At 40.6% G+C, this 16,576-nt stretch overlaps 1 protein-coding gene across 1 annotated transcript in view; it reads left to right on the top strand.

The window, feature by feature from the left end:
• The window catches only part of LOC115085338 (ethanolaminephosphotransferase 1-like), a 195,156-nt gene extending 179,035 nt beyond the window's left edge, over positions 1-16,121 (top strand). Inside the window, exons 9-10 of the mRNA XM_029591240.1 lie at positions 11,377-11,559; positions 13,526-16,121. Of these exons, the coding sequence (XP_029447100.1) occupies positions 11,377-11,559; positions 13,526-13,591 (249 nt within the window). The 3' untranslated portion in view covers positions 13,592-16,121. The remainder of the gene's footprint in view (positions 1-11,376; positions 11,560-13,525) is intronic.
• The last annotated feature ends 455 nt before the right edge of the window (positions 16,122-16,576 follow it).

The following is a 16,576-nucleotide window of genomic DNA, read 5'->3' as shown; positions in this document are numbered from 1 at the left end:
AGCAACTCTCGTGGCTTGAATGCAAATGGGTCCAGTTCCCATTTGAATGCATGTTGACACCAAGATTAAGATTGGAATCCATTTAAAGCTTCAAGTCCTCCTAACTGAGCACTTTCTAGCAGACACAAATGTCTCTTCAACTTTCTTGGGTAAGGAAAGTGATGTTATCAGTGAGCGCTCAATATCCAGGCTGTTTAGTTGAATGTGTGAAGGTTTGGATGATATAGATGACACTACTCATGAGTTAGTAAGGATGGATTGGCCTAGAGGGATCAGCTCCTGGGGGTTGATGGACAGTTTTGTTAGGTATGCGAACCATTCTTGTCTGGGCTATGCTGGTGCAATAAGTATCAGGAGGGCTCAAGACCTTGTGTGCTTTTTGCACTGTATTGGCTTATCAATGGAATCGGTGAAACTTATACATGAAATATGCATTCCAGGTGAGCAAAAAAGCATCTTGAGTGGACCAGAGCTAGCTCGGCAGGATGGAACAAAATCTTTCCAATTTTCTGTTCTTGTCCAACGTGAAGAAGCGGATTGAAAGATGCATGGGTATATGGGCATGTGTGTCCTTCAGATCCAGAGCACACATCCATTCCCTCACCTAGATGAAGGGCAGAATGGTTTGTAGGGAGTTCATCTTCAATTTCTACTATAACAGATGCTTGTTTATGCTTCTTAAATCCAGGATGGGTCTCAATCTCCCGGATTTTTTGGAGAAGAAAATAGGAGTAGAACCCCTGGTCATGCTGGTCAGGTGGGACAGGCTCTATTGCTGGCTGCTTGAAGAGTGACTGCACCTCCAGGAAGAGCTGCGCTGAGACAGATCTGGGTTGAAGGCTGAGCAATGAGGAAGAAGAAATGCAAGCAGTATCTAGATTTCACAGTCTTGAGTACCCAATGAACCTTGGTGATTTTGCACCACTCCTTCAAGTAGACAAATTCTCTCCTCTACCGGAGGGATTGAATGCTTGACCTGAAGATTAGTTAAAAAAAAAAAAAAAGTGGTCAGGGTTTTGGTTGGACCTGTTGAGTTGCTTCTAGTTGGCACTGTTCATGCTGCAAAGCTCATACTAGAAGTTGTTGCTGCAGAAACAGCAGAGAAGCATGGTACAGTTGGAATTACTGGAAGGGGCATCTCTGAAAGTATGACTGCTTAAAAATGAAGTAGGGCCTCTTCAAAGTCATCTGTGGATCAAATCTCATTGAGAAAAACTGCTTCTTGATCTGAATGGTTTCCCTGAGTATGTCTCTGAAGAAGTGATCTCCCAGGCAGGGTATGTGCACTAGCTTTTGGATATTGCCATACAAACTGTTGGCCCTTAACCGAATTATTTAATGAGATCTGATGGAGGTGGATGAGGAGCGGACAGTTATGTCCAATGCTTCTTACATGGACCAAATAAGATGCCAAATACACTCTTCCACATCCAGGAGCATCTGCGGGTATGCAGGATTGCTGTCAATTGGGATGATGAGATGCTTTGGTTTTTGAATGCCATTGTGTAAGCATTTCATGTATGTAAAACATGTGCGGAGATATGAGTATTAAGCACGGCACTCTAGAATACCTATTTCCCCCAAAGTTGTCCAAGAGTCTGTGGTCTCTACCTGGAGGAGTGTTGGAGAATATTTTTGTTTTCTTTGCTTGTTTTAATGCCAATTCCACCCCAACAAATTGGTGAGGCAGTTGTACTACCCCAAAACCTGGAGTGTTTTGGAATCTATACTTTAGGTCTAGTTTCCTGGCTACTAGTGTACAGGAAATCAGATTCTCCCACATTCTTGTTTGTAAATCTTGCAGGATTGTATAGATTGGAATGGCTGCTGGCTTTGACATTTAGAATCTGGAAAAGACTGAAGAAATCTGAGCATAGGTCTTTCTCCTTATGATTGCTGACCCTTAGCGCTTTACCAAAGTTATCCAGAAATTTGGACTAGGAGAGATCATTAGGTGGAGACAAGTTTTCCAGAGGCTCAGGTAGAGGGTAGAAGGGATCCCAGTTGACCTTTCCTCTGATTTGAGAGGACAAGGGACTTTGATCCAGGACCCCACTGATGATGTAGGTAACTGAGGAGTTGTCCTTGGTTGCCTCAGAGGGAAGTAGCCCTGGTGAACTTCCTCCCACTGGTTGGACTCCACTGTAAGAGAATGAGGAGGACTTGAACCACCTCATGGGGTGCTGATGGAATAGCCTCAAGTAGGAAGTAGAAGATGCTTCCTCTTGAGGAAGAAAATCCGATATTCTGGAAAGAAGAGGTTGAAGAGTGCCCTCCTTATCCTTAGCTTCCAAAGAGGTAAAGAAAGTCTACACCAATTCTGCCACTTGGTCCAAGGGCTGCTGTACCCTCTGGCCAGGCACTGGAGGTGGAACATCTTCAGAGACCAAGATAATGCCCTATTGTATATCCTCTGGATTTTGTAGAGTTTTCCCTGGGAGCTGGTTAAAAATTAAGGGCACAAAACACCACCCACGAGGAAATCAATTACTATAAAAATGGGAATCAGTATCAGAACAATTGTGCTCTTTCAAATATAATCCACAGGCTCTTGCCCACAATGGGCTGCAACCAGTATCATATATGAGCACTAAATTCACGTTACTTAGTTCTTCCCAAAAACCCTAAAGTTTTAATCATTACTCTTTTATCCACATTTTCAACCCAACAAAAAAACTTTTAATCTAAAACTACTTATCTGTTTTTTATTTCCTAGCAACATCTTTAAGAGACTTTATAATTGCAGTGCTTTGCTCTTCCAAGATCCACTGCGGTACTTATACGTCAGTTCCAAAACTCAACATTGCCAATGTTTTGGCATTTACATATGCCTTCTTCAGGGGAACAAAAGAACTCTACAAAGAAAGAACACAAGAACAAAAATCAACCCACATTTTTTTTAAAAATTCCTAAAAAGCAGGCTATCACTATGGAACATACCCTCTCTTAGGGCCATACCAGCTCAACATCGCAGCAAACCAAATGGCGAAGACGCTCACCGCTGCTTACTCAGAAGTACAGTTTTAAATAGACAACCCCCATCGGGAAACTACCAGTCCCAATCATAGAACCTCCCTTCACATGAACACAGACCAATCAACTTCTTTCTTCAGTTCTTCAGGCTGAACTGTTTTTAAATTAAATATCCACTGCTGTTCACTTTGTAATAAATGCAAGTTAGTGTCACCACCCCTAGCATCACAATTAAGCATTTCTAGAACTGTAAAAAATAAATCTTAAGAACATAAGAAGAATATAAGAAATTTCCATTCTGGGTCAGACCAAGGGTCCATCAAGCCCAGCATCCTGTTTCCAACAGAGGCCAAACCAGGCCACAAGGACCTGGCAAATACCCAAACACCAAGAAGATCCCATGCTATTGATGCAATTAATAGCAGTGGCTATTCTCTAAGTAAACTTGATTAATAGCAGTTAATGGACTTCTCCTCCAAGAACTTATCCAAACCTTTTTTGAACCCAGCTGCACTAACTGCACTAACCTCATCCTCTGGCAACAAATTCCAAAGCTTAACTGTGCGTTGAGTGAAAAAGAATTTTCTCCGATTAGTCTTAAATGTGCTACTTGCTAACTTCATGGAATGCCCCCTGGTCCTTCTATTATCCGAAAAGGAAAATTGGTCTTTACCTGCTAATTTTCGTTCCTGTAGTACCACGGATCAGTCCAGACTCCTGGGTCCTGCCTCCCCTCCAGCAGACGGAGACAGACAAGCTTCAACAGACTCCGTCCTTCACCCCTGAGGTGCCACCCAGAGTCTGCCAGCATTACACTGTACCCAAGCAGAGAAAAGTAAACTAGTACAACCAAAATTCCCCCCTTGTAGAGCAGAGGGAATGAAAAACTGGTAACATGAATGAAAACATGCCCATTCTCCTACCCTGATGATTGAAATCTAAACAATGCTGTACTAAGGGTGCTTCTATTTTCTTACAATTAAGTGCACTCCAATATTCAATCATGTGTACCTTGAGTTGACGCATCGTCTTCCCCGCATATAATAACTGACAGGGACACCAAACCACATATACGAGTTTACTAGAAGTACAAGATGTTCTAACTCTAGGCTTAAACCAATGTAGCTTCTTTAAAGGTAGATCAACATTTGAATGCAATTGAACACATACCGAACAGGAATTACAAGCAAAATGTCCTATTTCTTCACTTGAAAAAAAAATACACCACTTGATCCTTTATATTTTTACCCCTTCAGTAAGCTATCATAAGTTTCTCCTTAAAAGGAGGATACAATTGCAGAACATGCCAATGTCTCTTTATACTCTTGACAACTTTGTAAATAGAAGGGGAATAAGGCAACACACAAGTTATTCGTTGTGTGCTATCCTTACATACAGTACTCAACAGCAAATCTCTATTATTCCATCTTGCCCGTTTCATAGCCCAATTGACCACCCCTCTGCAGGAATCTCACACGCATTTCAAGTGCCCTGTACTTATACTCTTGAACTGTTGAGCACAACCATCTTAAACGTAAAAACTGCCCAAAAGGGATACTATCTCTTAAGCGCTGTGATTGGCAATTTGCATAATTCAAAAGGGTGTTACGATATGTTGGCTTTTGATAGATGGTAAAAAAAGAAATTATCTTCATTTTTAGAAATATTAATATTAAGAAGAGACACCATAGTATCCCCAGAATGGGAAGTAAACTGTAAGCAGGAGTTGCGTGAATTTAACCACACCATAAATTGATCGAATAATCCTCGACCTCCTGGCCATAAAATAATGATGTCATCAATAAACCTCCGCAATACAGAATATATTGAGAGAATGCTGTAACCACAGTTCAGGTGCAGCTATTGAAAACCCTCTCGTTACCTCATGTCATGCTACCTTAATAGAGGGTACCTCCAAAAGAATTCTTGCTTTCATATCTTAGAGTATGGGTAGATCTATAAATTCATAACACGGAGTTAAACCAGGGAATAGTGTCATTTTGTAATAGTTTATGACCTGTCATGATTTTGTATTGTATTATATAACTTTTTGGGAGCCAATATAGAGATGAAAGGACTGGAAATATATGCTCACATATCTTGGCTACAGTTAGTAATCATGCAGCAGCATCATGCAGCAGTAATCATGCAGAGCATTCTGAGCATTCTGAGTATTCCACACATTAAGAAAGGTGGAAAGAAGGCAAAACGATTACCGGCATGGTTAAAAGGGGAGGTGAAAGAAGCTATTTTAGCCAAAAGATCTTCATTCAAAAATTGGAAGAAGGATCCAACAGAAGAAAATAGGATAAAGCATAAACATTGGCAAGTTAAATGTAAGACATTGATAAGACGGGCTAAGAGAGAATTTGAAAAGAAGTTGGCTGTAGAGGCAAAAACTCACAGTAAAAACTTTTTAAAATATATCCGAAGCAGAAAGCCTGTGAGGGAGTCAGTTGGACCATTAGATGATCGAGGGGTTAAAGGGGCACTTAGAGAAGATAAGGCCATCGCGGAAAGATTAAATGATTTCTTTGCTTCGGTGTTTACTGCAGAGGATGTTGGGGAGGTACCTGTAATGGAGAAGGTTTTCATGGGTAATGATTCAGATGGACTGAATCAAATCACGGTGAACCTAGAAGATGTGGTAGGCCTGATTGACAAACTGAAGAGCAGTAAATCACCCGGACCGGATGGTATACACACCAGAGTTCTGAAGGAACTAAAAAATGAAATTTCAGACCTATTAGTAAAAATTTGTAACCTATCATTAAAATCATCCATTGTACCTGAAGACTGGAGGATAGCAAATGTAACCCCAATATTTAAAAAGGGCTCCAGGGGCGATCCGGGTAACTACAGACCGGTTAGCCTGACTTCAGTGCCAGGAAAAATAGTAGAAAGTGTTCTAAACATCAAAATCATGGAACATATAGAAAGACATGGTTTAATGGAACAAAGTCAGCATGGCTTTACCCAGGGCAAGTCTTGCCTCACAAATCTGCTTCACTTTTTTGAAGGAGTTAATAAACATATGGATAAAGGTGAACCGGTAGATATAGTATACTTGGATTTTCAGAACGCATTTGACAAAGTTCCTCATGAGAGGCTTCTAGGAAAAGTAAAAAGTCATGGGATAGGTGGCGATGTTCTTTCGTGGATTGCAAACTGGCTAAAAGACAGGAAACAGAGAGTAGGATTAAATGGGCAATTTTCTTAGTGGAAGGGAGTGGACAGTGGAGTGCCTCAGGGATCTGTATTGGGACCCTTACTTTTCAATATATTTATAAATGATCTGGAAAGAAATACGACGAGTGAGATAATCAAATTTGCAGATGACACAAAATTGTTCAGAGTAGTTAAATCACAAGCATTTTGTGATAAATTGCAGGAAGACCTTGTGAGACTGGAAAATTGGGCATCCAAATGGCAGATGAAATTTAATGTGGATAAGTGCAAGGTGATGCATATAGGGAAAAATAACCCATGCTATAATTACACAATGTTGGGTTCCATATTAGGTGCTACAACCCAAGAAAGAGATCTAGGTGTCATAGTGGATAACACATTGAAATCGTCAGTATAGTGTGCTGCAGCAGTCAAAAAAGCAAACAGAATGTTGGGAATTATTAGAAAGGGAATGGTGAATAAAACGGAAAATGTCATAATGCCTCTGTATCGCTCCATGGTGAGACTGCACCTTGAATACTGTGTACAATTCTGGTCGCCGCATCTCAAAAAAGATATAATTGCGATGGAGAAGGTACAGAGAAGGGCTACCAAAATGATAAGGGGAATGGAACAACTCCCCTATGAGGAAAGACTAAAAAGGTTAGGACTTTTCAGCTTGGAGAAGAGACGACTGAGGGGGGGATATGATAGAGGTGTTTAAAATCATGAGAGGTCTAGAACGGGTAGATGTGAATCGGTTATTTACTCTTTCGGATAATAGAAAGACTAGGGGGCACTCCATGAAGTTAGCATGGGGCACATTTAAAACTAATCAGAGAAAGTTCTTTTTTACTCAACGCACATTTAAACTCTGGAATTTGTTGCCAGAGGATGTGGTTAGTGCAGTTAGTGTAGCTGTGTTTAAAAAAGGATTGGATAAGTTCTTGGAGGAGAAGTCCATTACCTGCTATTAAGTTCACTTAGAGAATAGCCACTGCCATTAGCAATGGTTACATGGAATAGACTTAGTTTTTGGGTACTTGCCAGGTTCTTATGGCCTGGATTGGCCACTGTTGGAAACAGGATGCTGGGCTTGATGGATTCTTGGTCTGACCCAGTATGGCATTTTCTTATGTTCTTATGTTCTTATTGATTTTATTGCAGAAGCTGGGAGCCCTATGAGAAGGGCATTGCACTAGTCAAATCCAGGGATGATTAATGCTTGAAGCACAGTATGGAAGTCTTGAGTTAGAAGTAATGGCTTCAGCTGCCTTAGTAAATGTAGTTTGAAAACTGAATTCTTCACAATATTGTTTGTATGTGATTTCATGGATAAGATGTTATCTAAGATAAATCCTAAATTGTGTGCCTGTTGCCTGATTGGAATAATTTGGCCTTTGAATGGAAAAAAAAATTTATTTGATCGATTTGAGAGGATTAGAATTTGTTTTGTTTTGTTCAAGTTAAGCTGGAGTTTTTTGTGAGAAAGCCAAGATTGAATTGCATTAAGATTTAGTGAATTAAGAGTGAAAGACCAAGAGTGATGATAAGGAGAGAAAACTGAATGTCATTGGCATAAATTCTGTAGTTTATGCCTAGACCAGGCAGAAGTTTACATAGTGGAGCGAGATATATATTAAAAAGGTTTTAATATATATAAAGATACCTGAAAGGTTGTAATGATGCACATTCAACAAACTCCGTTGGAAACTAATCAGTAGAACTAGAGGTCACAAAATGAAGCTCCAGAGAGGACGACTCAGAACCAGCATTGGGAAATATTTCTTCATGGAGAGGGTGGTGGATGCCTGCAATGCTCTTCTGGAGGAGGTGGTGAAAACAAAAACAGTGAAAGATTTCAAAGGGAAATGGAATAAACACTTTGGATCCCTAAAAGCTAGAAGATGGAAATGAGGAAAAGAGTGCATGGGGGTAAACTTGCTGGTGTGGCTGTTACTACCCTTAACTAATAAGCTTTCATACTGTTGATGCAACTCATTATTGCTCTCTGCTTTAATGGCAGGGGGAAAAGATGAAAAGGGAAATTAGTTTCGGACAGCAACCAACAAGGACATTGAATTTTATGGTCTGGGAAAATAAATAAGCATGGGGGTAACTTGCGACTGTTACTACCCTTAATCAATAAGCCTTAAATTTGAGATGTAACTCCATTGCTCTCTGCTTCAATGGCAAGAGATAACGGGGAATTGGAAACAGACAGCAACCAACAAGGGTCCTGACTTTAATGATTTGGGAAATTAAGTATGGGGATAACTCGTACACCATGGCAGATGCCACCCCCTGATGCTACCACTATAGGGGAGACCTGTGTGGCGTGGATGATGCTACTATGGGCTTGCCGTTTGGTCCTTTTCTGCTGTCATTTCTATGTTTCTATGTAAGTGCTGCAGAGAGGGCAGAATTCTGCGGCACACCAGAGGCCAAATTATACCAATTGGAGTGGGCATTTCCAATTCTGACCTTAAAAGAAAGTTCAGATAGATATAATGTGAACCACTTTAATACTGTGTCATCTATTCCTAGGGATTGGAGCTGGAGCAGTAGTAGTGTATAATCTACGGTGTCAAACACTGCTGAAAGGTCTAAAAGGACCAACACATAAATGGAACCTTGATTAACACCTCATCTTCTATTGACATAATTTTACATCAATAATTTTTCCATACCACTCACAGATTTTCTCTGTTGTACAGGCTCTGATATTACCTGTTTTAGATTACTGCAATGTCCTTTACATTGGTCTCCTGATTATAGCTCTAAAAGCACTACAGATGCTTCAGAATCCGTCAGCAAGACTTCTCTCTGGGTGGTCTATATGGGAACATATGTCTCCACTGTTGAAGGATTTATACTGGTTATCAGTATAATCACCAGTGCCTTACAAAGTACTTATACTGGTTCATAAATTTCGCTTGATAAGATTCTCGTCTTGGATTAATGCTCTTCTGAGAATTTATAATCCATCTTGGACCCTGCAGTCCTCACAGAGAGGACTACTAGATATTTCTTCTGTGCATCATGCACACTTAATGGAAACAAGGAAGCAGACATTCTGGATGGTGGCTCAGTCTCTGGAACTCATTACCTTATGAGCTACGGCTATTGAGCTATTAAAGGACTACGTGAAGTGCATTTGTTTAGGCTGGCTTTTGATTAGGAATCAGGTTAATGCTGATAGAGCTGTAATTCAGGTTTATTTCTGTTTGTTAAATTTTTCTGTCAATGTATTATATTTTAACTAAGTATGTATGGTTGTTCAGTATCTTGGGCTTCAGTACTATCAGTTAATAAATACCTAATATATACAAATAGGAGGTAAGCAGTGTATATCTCCCTTTGCACCTCCCATCCTTCCTGCATATATGGAAGGAAATGGTGAGTTGATGAAAAGTTGCATTGGTTGCAAGAGGCTCGGTACATCAATGATGTGGAATCCTCACTTTGAGGTGTCGAGGGGGAAGTTTCATTGGCGTTGAGGTTCGGTGCACCAACTGCATTGCTCTGCTGACTCTTTTTATTAGGCCCCGAACCCCACAATCTACATGAAGGGTGCTCGGGCCCCTAAGAATGGCATTTTTCTGCTTACTCAACCCTGATGAAGTAGAGGGACCCCCAGGTTTGCTCTGTAGAAGGGGAGGCTTATTCAAAGAGCTCCTTTTTAACTTGGCATCAGAGTTAGAAAAGGCTCCACTCCAGGAGAAGGAACGGCTGTGACTTCAGAGAATTATTCAATTCCTCTATCTTCCAAGCGACTTCTGAGAGCATGGAGGTATCTGGCCACAGTGGTAGGAGATGAGCTGATATTGGTTCTAGGCACCATTAACAGATTTTGTGTCCATCAGTAATGACCATTTTCCTATGACATACGCAGTCTCTGAAGCCACTGATGGAGGGCTTCTGTGCCAGATATTCTGTGAAGAAAAAGGTATTTAAAAAATTTTTTTAGTTAGCACTAAATAGTGCTTTTCAGTGATCCCCTGAGGCCGAGAGGCAATGTAATACAAATGTCTTTTAAGAACCAAGAGATATCACTTAAGAAAAAAAAGGGAGTTAGGATACATGTCCATGCTGGAGCTCGAATGAAAAAAGACTGAGGGGCTCATGAGGAAATTCCCACACATGTTCAGCAGAGCAAAAGCTCTATGAGCTGAGAGAGAAGGGTCCATTTGGCGCCGTTGGATGATGTAGCCCATGTGTCAAGGCTAATTCAGCCCTGCTTGTGTCCAGGGAGAATAGTAAAAAGTGCAGTGTGTGGAAATCCTGTTTCTTTAAGAGAGATGAATGTTTTTAGTTATTTGTAATAAAGTTTTTTAAATTGCAGGCAATATGAAGTATGAAAGACAGACAATGTGCTAAATATCAGACATGAAGATGTCTCCGCCTTATTAGGTGCCAATGCTTAGTGAAAAATATAGTACATTGTAGTGAACTGCTTTTCATTATTTAAAAAGTCATCTTGAGATAAGTCATTTACCAGGAGAGTTTTCCTTTTAATATTGGATTAGGAAAGGCGAGTGAGGTGTATTGCTCAGCCCACACACGTAGTCCAGTTTACAAGCAGCTCTCATACTTGTATCTTACCTTGATTCTTTCTACACAGATAGCATTAGGCAGCTGCACCATCTCCTACGAGCAATCTGCAGGCAGCTGTGGAAATGCTCAGCCACTTCTGCCCTTTCAAGGGATAATGTCCTCAGGTTTCCCTCAGCTGCCGATGGATTGTCCTGTGTATAAATTAAACTGTGATGCAGACAAAATGACATAACCACATTTCCACTCAAAGAGCTTGAACTGCTCTATAGCATTTTTTGCTTTAGACTGCCAAAAATGATATTCAAGCCAACTTTGAGGGAGGTTTGGTTGTGCCCTGCAGGGCTTCTCTACATGCACAATTTTTTGCACACTTCTAAATTTCACAGAAGAGAGCCCAAAGTGAGAAAACTCACTGATAGTACATCACTGTACCACCTTGCCACTGAAACAAAACTGCTTGAATAGAAACATGACTGTAGATAAGACCCGTAAGGCCTATCTTGCCTGCCAATTTCCTTCCTGTGGAAATGCCACAGACTCCCCCTTAATCTTCAGCTTTCCCTTCACCTCCTCACAACCAGAGACCCTCTGTGCTTATCCCATGCTTTGCTGAATTCTATTACTATTTTTGCTGTTACCAAATCTTTCATACTGATACTCTTCATGTTGTTTCAACAGTGCAGAGTGATAATCTGTCAGATGACCAATACCAGAACAGAAGCATTTCACTGGCTCCTGCTTCCACTGGCGGCGGTGGTTTGTGCAGCAGCCACAGGATTCCTGGGAAAGGTTGAGGAACATGCACTTTCAGCCTTTGCATTTTTCGTCACAGCAGCACATGTGCACTACGGGATTTGTGTGGTAAATATACCATGGATGTAGTTTTTCACCCCTGCTACTTCCTTGCATAGACTCTGCCCCAGCCTAACCTGAACTGTTTACTATTAGAACTCCAGAGGTCACACGTAGGCTTATAAATGAGGTTTCATTCCTGCCATCGTGTACACGTGCAAACCCATTTGGTGACACTACTCCCACAAATGTTCTGCATTAACCTGGATTGGAAGCAACTGGGCAACAATTCTGGAGGTATGAGACTTGAATAACATATTGCCAATATGGTGCAGTGTGGCATAGTATATGGAGGGAGCCATAGCATCCTTTTGCTAAACTCTTGTCACTAGGGATGCAAACCTGAGACAAACACATGACATGGCATTAGTTGATAGGAAGCCATTTGTGTTTGGAGGAAAGTCTTGTAAGTGTAAGGAACGTTAAGCTTTGAATGGGTGGGGTGGGGGAGAGAGAGCCCAAAAAGTATGTTCTAGAAGGAAAGGAATAAAACTCTGTTTTGGGGTTTATGTGTTAAATATACAACAAAACAGCACCAGATTGCTAGGAAGGCATTTTTGGTGAGCCCCCATAATTTTTCTGCCTACAGTTTTGTACAAGAGGCAACTGCTCTGTGAGACCAACCCATCCTTAAATAGTATAATGGAGAGGGCTTAATTTAGAGCTTTTGCATATATAGAGACCAATGTTCCAAAAACACTCTAAAAACAAGTTAAAAAAAATTAGCTCACACTTTAATGCAGACTTTTCTCATCAGATTACCACTGATGCATAGTGCTTGAGTGCTATGAAAAATGCACCAAGCTTAGCACTTAAAATTAGCATAGGCTTGACACATTAAAGTCCAGCTGAACAGTGGGGGGAAAAAAGGCCCCTTCCCCATGAAGAAAAAACAAACTCCCCAACATGCCCCACGCTCTCTGCCATGTCTGAAAGGTCTCTAATGCTGAGCGGATAGGAAGAACGACCTTCTACCGGCCTCATTGCTAGCGCTGATCTGGTCCTGCCTGCTCTGGTGTGTGTGTGTGTGGGGGGGGGGCACCCAAATGGGACCCCAGAAGGGGGTCAGGATATGATTGGATGCCAGGTGGGTAACAGGTAAGACTGACTTATGGATCTTTGAAAAAATACGGGGAGTGGGGGAGAGGCAAAGAATGGCAGGATTCCTTTTTTTCTTTATCAAGGTGAGAGGGGGATTGGATGGGGTTATTTCTTGTCTGTGGGTCTGCTATTTTCACTTCGTTGGGGTGAATCAGAGAGTCTGTTCACCATCAGATGCGTGGGGGGAGGGACTGGAAGATCCTATTGTTCGGATCAGGGGGGCCGGTTCTTGACTTTGAATGATGGAAAGGGTGGCAGGTTGTTTCCTGATGTCACGAGGATGGAGATTGATGTTTTTTGCTGTGCAGGGGATGGGGTGTGGGACCTGAATTTTACTTTAAAGATATACTTGGGGAGAAGGCTGAGAACCTGGCCTCTTCCCAGGAATAGATTGTCAGTACCAGACCAGCACGCTAACCGTTTACCTGTGATCCTGACAGAGTATATTAGATATAATGTTAAATTAATTGGACAGCTCATTGGCACGGATGGATGAGCCATACGGGCTTTTTCTGCCATCATGTTTGTAAACTAAATTTTGAGCATTAAAACACTTTAAGGGCCTGATTCATTAAGTTTTTTTTCCTATAGAGACAGAAGGGAAAAAAGGCTTAGTAAATCAGGTCCTAAATTTAGCTTCTGACTTGCAGCCAGTTGAACATAACATGCTACTGACTAATTCATTGGCATCCAATGTACCTGTTTAGCATATGCCAGCTTGTTAACATTTAATGCACCAGCATTAGTTAGCATTTTATTTTCTGCATTGGGAGACTCAGCATGTACGTTAATGTGCTTTTTGCAAACAGACTGTTAAAAAAAAAAAAAAGTTTTGATGTTAACTGCGTTTTCGCTTTTTTTTTTTTTTTTTTAGGGGAGACAGTTGGGCAAACATTTCAATATTTGCATCTTTTCTTTGAAGAAGCGCATTGAAGGTTAATGCTCTCTTCGTGTGGCTAAGGCATATCATCATGAGGCACTGCCAAGTTCTCAGGCAATGAAAACAATACTCAAGTGATTGAAACAACCAAAACAGTTATAATTACTTAAGCTTGTAATACCAACGTCTTTGGAACCACGCACTGTTGCAAGTTCCGCAAATACCGTACTACAGTTATCTTACCTTATAAAGGTTAACTCACTATTCTTATTACTAAAATACACGTCAAACGTTAGTATGAAAGAGGTATAGGTAGGTTCTAAACAATCTTTTTAAAACCCTCCTATCTCTTACCTCTTCTAATATGGCTCCGTGGATAGTGTCTAGAAGTTGTTATTGTCTGCAAGCTGTTGGGTGGCTAAAGTGAAGTGAATGGTATCCACATCAATAAAACATCAAACTAGTTCATTAACCAAAAACTGAAAATGTTTTGAGACAGAATTATCCTCTGACCCTTAGGAGTGGCTCTGCTAGAACAAGTCTGTGGCATACTGGTAATACGGAGAAGCTTGCTCTGCCATTGTCTGTTCTGTACCTATCTTATGGACAAATGCAAGGCTTCAGTTTCCAATGCCTAAAAACCAGCACATTTCAAATGTACTAAAATTCACTAGAAAAAGAACATCATTCTCCTTTTGAAAAATGAACACTATATTCAAAAACTGTTTCAGGTGCTGGTGGTGGAGAGAGGACTCAAGAAAAATAGGGATTCAGGCATTCCAGTTTGAGGATCTCTCCCACTTGCCATAAGGACTCATGCTATAGAACAAAGAATCTATTCATTTCAGAAGATAGGACTTGGGAAATTGAGCTAGTCCATACGCATTCATCAGGCTCTCAGCCTGTTGATAATACTGTAGGTTGCATTTGCTTTGCATTGATTCCCAAGAACAGCATTCCTTTTTATCCCTGGCTCAATTTGAATGCAGACCAGACTTGCTTCTGAACTCGAATATTTCCTTTATAGCAAAAACTTACCCCCATCCTTCATCCTCCTTTTCCCTTTATGAAGAACAACAAAGGCAGAGCAGTACATCTGTTGCTGAGGTTCTCTCTCATCACAAGTCAAGTTTTTATCAAAACAAAGAATGAAAAAAATACTCAAAAAAGCCTTCCTCCCCACTAACCCCCCTACTCTTGACACACTTGGGCAGTTTGTATTATTCCATCACAAATAAATCTGAAAACTTATTTGCAAAGAAAATAGTTTATGAAATACGGAACACTGAATGTTTAAACTTCAGTAACAAAGTGAAACTGGTTTTGGTAAGAAAAACTATATAGAAGATATACTTTAGGATTGTAATGTAAATCAAAAGACTTTTGCTGATAAAGCAACTTTGCTTTCCTGTAAAAAAGATTTCTGTAGACAGCAGGATTAATCAGCCATAATGCATGGATGAAGTCTTCCGACAGTGCCAACATGGACCCCGCTATCAGAGCTCAGATAAAGTCTTACTGAGCATGTGCAGGAATCCCGTGCACGTCACTGCTTTGTAAGCCCTTCAGTTTCTTCCACAGCTTAAGCTTTAGTGAGGTGGCCGACTCTCCAGGGAAGTGGTCAGGTATTAAGTATTGCCAATTCATCTGGCCGTTTACAGACAACCCCATTTATATGTAAGCAGATTTGCTTTCTCCATCAACAAGCAGGAATGAAATAGCCATAATGTGGTGAGTCCCATACCGAGGGCTACATGGCAGAGCATCTACTGAAACAACCAGTGGAGAATGGACTAATGGGGTGAACAGGCTGTGCAAAACTGCTTGTCCAAAGTTACTATCCCTTTGACACATATTGAGATTGTAGTGAGACATGAAGGTGTGAACTGATGGCCAAGTAGTAGCTTTTCAAATGTCTTCAACAAAAATGTCCTTTGGATTTATCTTAAATATTTCTATTCCACTTTCCAGTGTTGAAAGATCCAATCAAAGAGGTACATTAATTGTCCTAACCTTTCATCATGGATCTCTCAATCATCCTGATCAATAAACACAAGGGGACAATTATTTACAAACCCAACTGATTAAACAGCAAAGGTTTTCGTTTTGACAAAAATCATAGTCAGTAAAACTTTTCAGCAACATAGAAAATGCATTCCATCAAGAAGGGGCTATTGCAGAGAAAGTGCATGTCCTAGTTTTTTAGTGAAAAGTTTCACTGAAGGAATTTCTAATCTATTTTCCTTGTGAAGGAGTCTCTCTCCTGATTTTTTTTCTGACAGGTAAGTCCCACAATAGCCTGATATGTCAGGACCAAGATGTTAAATTTAATCCACACTGATTAGGATGAGCCATTGAAGTCACCAAGGATCTCACCTGATAAGCCTTGACAGAGTCTAATTTGTAAGCCAGTAAAACTTAACAATCAACATAAGAACATATGCAAGAAATGTCAAGCAGAATCAGGCTAAGGTCCATCGAGCCAAGCATCCTGTCTCTACACCAGTGGTTCTCAACCTTTTTTCTATTGGGATACACCCTGAAGATAATGCTTATAGGCGTGACACACTGAACACCTGATCATCACGGGGCTAAAGGGAAACACATACTCTGCATCCACAAGATCCTGCCTCGCCCCCGCCCCAAACAATGGATGCAGAGCAGAACTAGAATATGTCAAATACACTCGCTATATAAAAAAAAAGAGAGTCTGATTCAGGTGCTGTCTCAGTAACAGAAACACAAATTCCCTTACTACCAGGTGCATTGTAAAATACAAAACCTGAAAAACAAAACTCAGCACATGTGTAGCAAACCTTCCATAACATTACAACACTAATTCCAAGAACTCAAACAGCAATAGCCCTTCCTATGAAAAGGCAGCAGTGCAGCACCAATGCATGTCCTATTGAGAATGAGAAAATGCAACAAAGAAGATTAATACAAATCCCTACCTACTAGTAAAATACCTCACCTCAATCACAGATCTGACCTTCACCAAATACAGAATAAAAGACCACAAAATTAAAAATATGGAAACAAACT

This window comes from Rhinatrema bivittatum, chromosome 2 (assembly GCF_901001135.1).
Source record: "Rhinatrema bivittatum chromosome 2, aRhiBiv1.1, whole genome shotgun sequence".
NCBI lineage: Eukaryota > Metazoa > Chordata > Amphibia > Gymnophiona > Rhinatrematidae > Rhinatrema > Rhinatrema bivittatum.
Note: the sequence above shows the minus strand (reverse complement) of the source record. Positions and strands in the feature narration are given on the sequence as shown.